Below are 9,604 nucleotides of genomic sequence, written 5' to 3' on the forward strand. Positions count from 1 at the left end.
TGGGACAAGAAGTAACAGTGTGTGAGACAAGGCCGTGGGATGAGGCCTGCTCAGCCCGACAAGTGTTTGGTTTTGCAAGGATTCAGACTGAGCCTCCCGAGTCCTTGTTCTGTTGCTGAAAATACTTATGGTTACTTTTGTTTCTGGAACTATTAAGAGAAAAATAAAAGGAAGTTTGCAGCCTGGAAAGTTTGGTTTTAAAATGCAAACACAGGAGTTATGAGTCAGACTTGGACAGGGCGTCGTTGTCTTTTTAAAAAGCAGCAGTAGGATTCCTTGATTTGTCTTTGTTATCTCGATGTTTAATCTGGATTCCTGGGCACTTGGTCAGCCCCAGCGCATCTCCACAGAGCAAGTGGCCTGGCCTTGGCACACCCCCTGGTAAATCTGTGTGTCAGGCGAGGGGCTTCAGCTGGGAGGCCAGGCTGGTTTTCAAGGAAGAATTGGAATATTCACTCTAACACGGTAACACATAACTATTGGGAATAAAAACTCCTAGTCTTGGGAAAAAAAGGCACACAGAAGTGTCAGTGTAAGTGACATAATTTACTTCTAATTGCTTTTGGTAGGGCCTACATAGCTGGGTGTACGTCCTAGAAAATCCTCTTATATTTTCTAGAAAATCCTCGTATATTTTCTAGACGGTTGCATTTTATCACTGCAAAAGGATTTTATTTCCAAACGATTATGCTTTTGAGCACGAGTGGTGGAATCGCAGAGACAGAGGTTGAGAAGGTGATGATTCCCAAATTCAAGGAGGAGAAACAAAATGCTTTGATTGGGAGCCCTCTTTTTACCTATCCATAACCAAGAGTAGACACTGGCACGTAAGTAGAAGTCAGCAGCTTCTCTGCACCAAATAAAGAATGTCGTGCTAAGAAGGACTTACCCTTTATATTCATTACTGAACAAAGAAATGCAGGGAGAATTTTAATCCATCAGAGTTTTGTAGCTAGGAAAGCCGAGCTGTATTATCGGGATCGCAACAATCAGAGCTGGCGTGGATGGTTGACACGTTTGTGCGTGTGGAAGGCAGGTGGTGGGATGTGGAATATGCCACCGAATTATATAAAATAATCATGGTAGTTATTCTTGCCTAAAACTTAGGTACGTATGTGGCTAGAAAGGCGAGTAGTGACACAATGCCGTCTTGCGGAACGCTGGGGAAGAAAATCATGGCAAACATCGGGTCTGTTTTGGAAACATTCTAAAACCAGACTAACACAGCGAGCCATTTTAAACGTAGCTTGCTACGTGTTTGGAGAGAAACACAGACCCTTTTATTAGGAACATGAAACAAATCTTTGAGTTGCAGTATCACGGCGGGTAGGTTTAATTGCTGAGATTAATAAGTCACAGCTGCAAAAGTTACATTCTTGGCAGGATTCTTTATTCAGCTGTTTTCCCCTTGCCTCCTTACGTTCCAGATTTATGGTCTGCATTATGTCTGGAGCCGGCAGTCAGCTTGCTCTTTTCCTCTTCGGCTGCTACGTGGTTGCCCTGGGAGTCCACACCGAGGAACCACGCGTGGCCCAGCACTCTGAGGCCGAACACTACGTGGCTGCTGTGTACGAGCACCAGTCAATCTTCACTCCCAGCCCTCTAGCACTCGTGGGCCGCAAGCAGGCCTTGGACCTAATGAACCAGAACCTCGACATCTATGAACAGCAAGTAATGACCGCAGCCCAAAAGGCAAGAAACGCTCCTGGGTTAGCCCGCGCCACAACCCCCCCCCCCCCCCAAGCTTGTCTAGCAGAACAGGGCGAATTGCTCTCTGGCTCTCCGTCAATGGCTCCCGCAGCCCTTCTGGAAAATTAGTCCAGCTGGTAAAGTGGAGCTGAAGTAGTCAGGTGGCTGGGGTCTCGCTGCTCAGTGGTCCACGGACCAGTGACATCAGCAGCCCTCTGGAGCCCGTGAGAAATGCAGGATCTGGGGCCCGCCCGGACCTGCTGAATCAATCAACATCATAGCAAGATCCCCAGGTGCTGCTTTTCCCCTCATGTCTGAGGAGCCCAGAGCTCAGTCCCTGGTTCTCAAAACTGGCCGTGCAGAGGGAGTGCTCAGCCAGTCGTAAACTAAGTGGGTGCCTGTATGCCATACCCACAGAGGCAGATGGGGTGTGGATTGAGCACTGGGAGTTCTAAGGCTCCCCAGTGGATTCTGATGTGCAGAAAATTCTAGAAACTTCCAGGCATGAGGGTCTCTCCTGCTCTCTGAGGCATTCAAAATAGTAAGCATCTACAGAACTGCTGTTTTCCACCTTCAGTCTATTTGGGGCTCATTTCTCGTCTCTGTTCCAGACCATGAACAGTTTGAGACCTCAGTCCAGACAGAACGGAGGTGGACAGAGGGAGGTCTTTGCCAGCCTTTGTGGAGGCTTCCTGCTTGGCCTGCATTTCCCACTTCTGCCAGGAAGGGTGGGGCAGAGGGGCAGTGTCCGTGCCAGACGTGACCATAACAAAATGCCCTGTTGGGAAACCTATAACCAAAGGGAAATTTGGACTTTCACCTGGTGTATGGTGACCAAGCCCAGTCATGTGAGGAAGCCCTGCTCTGCCTTGACAGGAGGTACACTCCACATGAGCAAAACTTCCCTGTGCCGGTGAGTCTGGAGGGCAGGACAGTTCGGGCCAGCAGGTCCTGCTCCAAAATAGTTCCTATCTCTGTTCAGGGTACTCAGGATTGCCTGGACGGCCACTAGCTATTGCTGCATTTTAAAATTCTACCTCATTACATGTGTATGTGTATATATGCATATATAAAATTATAGGCTACCTTTTAGAGATATACATATATATAGGGGCGCCTGGGTGGCTTAGTAGGTTAAGCACCTGACTTCGGCTCAGGTCATGATCTCGTGGTTCGGGAGTTCAAGCCCTGCATCGGGCTCTGTGCTGACAGCTTGGAGCCTGGAGCCTGTTTCAGACTCTGTGTCTCCCTCTCTCTCTGCCCCTCCCCTGCTCACTCTCTGTCTCTCTCAAAAATAAACATTAAAAAAATTAAAACAATATACACATATATAAGGCTAATATTGGAAGAGAGTTTAAGACCTTGTCCAGCTTCTTCTGATGGGTGATACTCCTCTCTCATTCAAAGCCCCACATCCAGTCTCTCCTTGAACACCTTCTGTGGCCCAGAACGCACTGTCTGATGAGAGCGCGGGAGCTTCTGGCAAGGTTTGCCTTTCAGTGAACAACAGTTTGCCTCCCGGCAACTGCCACCCGTTCTGTCCTCTTAGCTAAACAGAACAGACCGAGGAACTGACCATGGCGGGTTGTCTTCCACAGGAGGACAGCCGTCATGCTCCCCCCCCCCCCAACCCAGTATCTCTTCTCCAGGCTGTATGTCCCTTTTACAAAGATTTCCCAGATGATCTCTGTACCCAGAGCCGTAGGAAAGTCTCCGTATTCAAGGGCAGAGTGGAGGAGATGTAGCACCGTTCTCATTCGAGACTTTGTCCCCAGAAAGCTGTTGGCAGCCACATCTCACTGTGGATTCATAAGGCATTTGCTGCCAACTCACACTCCCAAGTCTTCTTCCCACACACAGACACACGTGCCACTCTTGCCACCCAGTACTTACAAGGTTAACTTCTTTAACCTGAACACACGACTTCACATTTATGCTGTTACATCTCATCATTCCAGCCTGTTCGGCTATTTGGGGATCTTTACTGACATCCTGCATATCAGTTACCTTCACGTCATTCACACATTTGATACACACCTCATTTATGTTTACGCTGAAGTCAGTGTAAAAAAATCCCAGGCTGTGCCCTTAGACCTCCTGATGACACAGATCCACTCGAGACCATTCTGTGCACAGAGGTGTTTGCTTGCATGGTGCTGAAATACGAGCCATCCCTCGCTTCTCCATCCTGTCCACAAGACCATTCTAAGAGGTTGGGCAGAGGCCATGCTGAACTCCGGAGACTGTGACGGTGGTATTCCCCTGCCTTCCAATAACCTGCCCCCAAAGGAAACCTATAACATGTTTTTGTTGAGCCTATGCTGCCTGCAAGTCATCATTCCTTCTCTGTGGTCCAAGAGAACAGATTGTTTATCTGATCATTTCTTAGTGCTTACAGATCTCTCGGCTTCCCTGCGTGGTTTTATGTGTTCAAGCAACTTCTATGACAAATTGATGCCAAGCATGTGTCAGAATTTTAGATCAAACTTGCTGGAAGGCAAGGGTTCCCGAACTAGCCAACTGAAGTATGTCTCTCTTGGTAGAGATATATATAGGGAAGAAAAGGACTCCAACTTAAAGATATTAGCTGGTCCATCAACTGGGTTGGCAACCTTAATTCCTCAGGAGTTCTTGACCTCATTGAAGTCTCTCTGAAAACTCCTCATTTATCAGGGATGCTAATTGCTTTCTAGATGGATTGATAGTCACATTAGATCCAGCGTTCTACCCTGGCTCAGGTTGGTTCCTCTTCTTATTCCTAGAAAATATGTATTTAGGAAATGCAATTTAACTTCAGTATTAATCTAATATGTATACATAACATAAATGGTATTGTCCATAGGAAACCATTCAACATTCTTGGGGAAAGTTTTGTTTTTAATAAAGGAAAACATTTGTCCAAGTATAATTTTCAAAAAGTTAAAACATGACTCCTGGGGTGCCTGAGTGGCTCAGCTGGTTGGGCGTCCAGCTTTGGCTCGGGTCATGATCTCACCATTTTTGGGTTCGAGCCTTGTGTCGGGCTCTGTGCTGACAGCTCAAAGCCTGGAGCCTGCTTCAGATTCTGTGTCTCCCTCTCTCTCTGCCCCTCCCCCGCTTGCACTCTGTGCCTCTCTCTCTCAAAAATAAATAAAAACGTAAAAAAAATTTTAAAACCTCTTACACAAATATAGAACGAACATGTGCCAAAACTGTCATTTAACTCACTGATCTAATGAAGAAATCAGTCAGATGGTAAACCTGGCTCAAAAGAGCATCGGAGGAACATGAGTGTGTGTATCGGTCAAATGAATGTTGAAATGAATTTGCTCGTGTATACAAAACTGGCTAATGTCCTATAGAGCAATACAATTGCAGTCTGGGGTGATCTAATATTAAATAACAAAGCCTAGCAATAGTACATTCACTAAATAATCCTTGAGTGAGCTTCTTAAATAGCAGCCTAGTATATGTTAGAAAGGCAAACATCTTGCTTTATTTCCAAGTTTGTGATAATTTTGCCTTACCGTGTGCTGTAAGGTGACCAATCTTAACACTCTACCAGGAGGAGCATACATTGGTATAATCTTTCTGGAGGGCTATTTGGCAATGTAAACAACTGAAAACTCTTCCTGTCTGTGAGCCCATATCTTCACTTACAAGACTTCATTCTGAAGAAATCATCAGACACCTAAATGCTTGTGTATAATACTCATTAAGTGTTTTGAGCACCCTGTATGCAGATGGTCACCAAAAGTTGGGAACAATTCAGATGTCCGCTGATAAAAGATGAATTATGGTGTTCTCTTAAATATAATGTGGCCATTGCAAATGGTATTTTTGAAAGTATCTTGGTAGTCTTGATGCTGTATGTAGTGAGGAAAGTCAAGATGGAAAACTATTTATGTATTTATTTAAAATTTTCTTTAAAAGTAGGCTCCATGCTCAGTGGAGCCCAGCGTGGGGCTTGAACTCATGACCCTGAGCTGAGATCATGAGTCTGATGCTTTACCAGCTGCATCACCTAGGTGCTCCCGAAACACCATGTATTTATCATTATCGCAATTATATACATACACACAGACAAAATAAAAATAGCCAAGATATTAACTAAACTAATATTAATATTATCTGTTCTCCAAGTTTTCTACAGTTACACTTTCGAAGCTTTTTTAGCCAGAATAAAATATTATAAAGAGTTTGCAGTGCATTCCAGAAATAAGTGACTCAAATTGCCTCTTATTTTAGATTACTCATACCTTCTCTGCCTTCCTCCTCCACCTTTCACTCTGGAGCAATGTTCCAGGCTTCGCATTTTAAGCCGTGTAAGTGGAGAGCAGCAGGAGAATGAGGCCCTGATGCTGGGAGCTGAGGGTGCCCCGTTTGTTTGGATTTCATTCGGTTAATGTGAACATCACAGGGAGCCCCAGGCTATCAGTCAGGAAACCTAGGTTGTCTCCAGGTGTGGGACAAAGCCTGGGGAGTGGTTAGGATTCGGAAAAGGGCCTCCTAATTCCCAGTTGGAGAACTTCAAGTTAGAGAAAGTCCTTATTTCTAAAATGAACACACTTGAATTTTACCCACCAGCCCAGTGAAGCAGACCTTTTAGGAGTGGGCCCCAGCATCACCCCTAAACCAAGTGTTTTTTCAGGAGCTCCCCGTCTGATTTAGATGCACAATGAGTGGAAACCACTGGATTGGAGACACCCCATCTGTTAACAAGCCCAGTATTCAAGGCCTTTGTACTGTGCCACCACCAGGAACTCCAAACCTCTCCTGATTGTCTGCTTGGCAAATTCCTGCTTTCTGCTCCAATCTCACTCATTCCCTCCTTCCCTAACATGAGGTATGGTTAATGGTTGTTTCTAAATCCATCTGTCTTTGTTACCTGACAATGAGGCCAAGTGAGACAGTTTCCCCAAGACCAAGATCCCTGATGAGAGTCCAGCCACCATCTTAGAACCTCTGGTTCCTGGCACAGTACAACTACCTGATGGCTGTCCGACGAGTGAATGAAAGAATGGACAAGTGAAAGAAGGGGTGTTTCCTGTTATCAGATAATATACCATACTTTGATGTGTTTGACCTACAGGGTGTACAGATTATAGTGTTTCCAGAAGATGGCATTCATGGATTCAACTTTACAAGAACATCTGTTTACCCATTTTTGGATTTCATGCCGTCTCCCCAGTTGGTCAGGTGGAATCCTTGCCTGGAGCCCCACCGATTCAATGACACAGAGGTAAGGGAGGGTCCCAGCCTTCCTCCTCCGTAGACTGAAGGCATGCAGAGATGAACCAAGCCAGGGGCCAACAGCCAAGACAGGTTAAATGAGACCGAAAGGAGACCCTAGGTTCCTAAAAATAAAATCTGAGCTCCCCAAACTCCCTGTGCCACATATTCCATCAGTTAAAGAGTGTCTGGTATTATGGGGCATTTACTCATCTCTGGATCGTTCTATTTATTAATTACACAGGACATACAAGAATATATACTTAGAAAACAAACGAATCAGAAGTAAAAAAAAATTAAAGTCCCATCTTCACACACCCCACCAATTACCCTCCTTCTCTTCCTAGAGAAACTGCCATCAACACTTTGATATGCATCCAACTATATTCTTTTCTATTCATTTCATAGTTATTGACATCCTCTTTATTAGCATGCTGTATGCTTTTGTAAAACCCTTGCTATTATAATGTTTCAGTCAATATCCTTGTACATGTATCTTCATAAATATGTCCAAGTTTTTCTGTAAGGTAAGATTCCTAGAAATGGAATTTCTCAGCGAAAGGATATGCACATTTTGAATTATTTTAAAGACTACCAAATTTCCCTTTTGAAAGACCTTCATTTCATTTTACATCCCTTGTGATAGTCTTGAGTGCCTGTTTCCCCACCTTTGGTCAATGCAAGATGGAATAATATCTTGAATTTTTGCCAATCTTACGAAGGTGCAGAATGAGATCTCATTATTTTCATTTGTGTTTCCTCATTACTAATGAGGTTGAGTATCTTCTCAGATGTCCATTGGCCATTTGTATTTGTGCTGTGAATCACCTGTTCATATTCTGTGCACTCTTCCAGTAGTGTTTTTTCTTTACTGATTTATGATAGCTGTTTACATATTATAGACACAATACAGGTACTTTTCTATTTTAAAATTATAAGGCAAATGGCAGGATTTTAAAAATTCATTTACTTATGCCTTTTTTTTCCTTTAGGTCCTCCAGCGCCTGAGTTGCATGGCCATCAAGGGCAATATGTTCCTGGTGGCCAATCTTGGGACCAAGCAGCCTTGCCATAACAATGACCCGGGGTGCCCACATGATGGAAGATACCAGTTTAACACAAATGTCGTGTTCAGCAACAACGGAACCCTTGTTGACCGCTATCGCAAACACAACCTCTACTTTGAGGCAGCTTTTGATACCCCTCTCAAAGCGGATCACATCATCTTTGATACCCCTTTTGCTGGCAAATTTGGCATCTTCACCTGCTTTGATATATTGTTTTTTGACCCTGCCATTAGACTCCTCAGAGACTCTGAGGTGAAGCACGTCGTATATCCTACTGCCTGGATGAACCAGCTCCCACTCTTGGCAGCCATTCAGATTCAGAGAGCTTTTGCCATTGCCTTTGGTATCAACCTGCTGGCTGCCAACATCCACCACCCATCTCTGGGGATGACCGGAAGTGGCATACACAGCCCTCGGAAGTCCTTTTGGCACCATGACATGGAAAACGCCACTGGTCATCTTATAATTGCACAGGTAGCCAGAAATCCACTGGGTCTCATTGGTCCAGAGAATGCCACAGGTAAAATGAACCCATCTCATAGTAAGTTTTTAGAAATCTTGGCAGGTGATCCATACTGTGAAAAGGATGCTCAGGAAGTCCATTGTGATGGAGCCACCAAGTGGAACATGAACACTCCTCCTGTGTTTCATTCGGAGATGATGTATGACAATTTCACCCTGGTCCCTGTGTGGGGAAAGGAAGGCTACCTCCGCGTCTGTGCAAACGGCCTCTGCTGTTACTTGCTTTACCAGCGGCCCACTTTGTCCAAAGAGCTGTATGCCCTGGGGGTCTTTGACGGTCTTCACACTGTGCACGGCACTTACTATGTTCAAGTTTGTGCCCTGGTCAAGTGTGGGGGTCTTGGCTTTAACACCTGTGGGCAGGAGATCACAGAGGCCACAGGGATATTTGACTTCCACCTATGGGGGAACTTCAGTACTTCCTATATCTTTCCTCTGCTTCTTACCTCAGGGATGTCCCTGGAAACCCCTGATCAGCTTGGCTGGGAGAATGACTACTCCTTCCTGAGCAAGAGCGGACTGTCCTCTGGCCTAGTGACGGCAGCTCTCTACGGGCGGTTGTATGAGAGGGACTAGGGCAGTGTGGGGTGGGCAGCCCTGCACTTGTCCAGACCACAGCTCACAAGCACTGGGACCACCTCTCTGCCCCACAGCCCGTTGTGGGAGCTGTGGGATGAGGTAGGAGAGGCACCTTCCCCCATTGTCTTTTCCTCTTTGACGTGGATTATCGAGTCTTTTCTGGTATTCCCTGCTCCCGTTTCTCTTTTTCAAGCCATATCTTCCTCCAGCAAACCTCTCATTATACAATTGGTTTTAAGAGCTAAAATAAAAATGCCAGTTTATATTTTACACATCCACAAAACAGTGGGTTTTGTGTGTGTTTTCCTTGTTCTTATTGTTCATGAAGTGAGACCCAGGACATACAAGTATCTCACAAGCCTCACCTTCTAATGTAAGAAACAAACTCTCAGAGCAAAACCTGTTTTAGAAATGGCTGCGTGGGTCCTTTTCCATTCTGGATGAACAGAATTCTATCCAGATGAAATGGTAATGCCAGAGCCACCAGCAACATCAGAAATGTGTATCTTGAAGCAGCTTTTAAAAATAGAAGGGAA

General features: G+C 45.1%; 1 protein-coding gene across 3 annotated transcripts in view; it reads left to right on the forward strand.

Moving 5' to 3' along the window:
• The window catches only part of BTD (biotinidase), a 29,937-nt gene extending 20,599 nt beyond the window's left edge, over positions 1-9,338 (forward strand). For 2 of the 3 annotated variants that reach the window (XM_015068481.3, XM_015068482.3), the window contains 3 exons: positions 1,428-1,692; positions 6,761-6,910; positions 7,893-9,338. In XM_015068481.3, the coding sequence (XP_014923967.1) occupies positions 1,428-1,692; positions 6,761-6,910; positions 7,893-9,065 (1,588 nt within the window). In that variant the 3' untranslated portion in view covers positions 9,066-9,338. Of the gene's footprint in view, positions 1-1,109; positions 1,327-1,427; positions 1,693-6,760; positions 6,911-7,892 lie in introns of those variants that run through there. The other variant, XM_053221488.1, reaches the window with a different exon arrangement.
• Positions 9,339-9,604: the final 266 nt, after the last annotated feature.

The sequence above is a fragment of the Acinonyx jubatus genome, chromosome C2, assembly GCF_027475565.1.
Source record: "Acinonyx jubatus isolate Ajub_Pintada_27869175 chromosome C2, VMU_Ajub_asm_v1.0, whole genome shotgun sequence".
NCBI lineage: Eukaryota > Metazoa > Chordata > Mammalia > Carnivora > Felidae > Acinonyx > Acinonyx jubatus.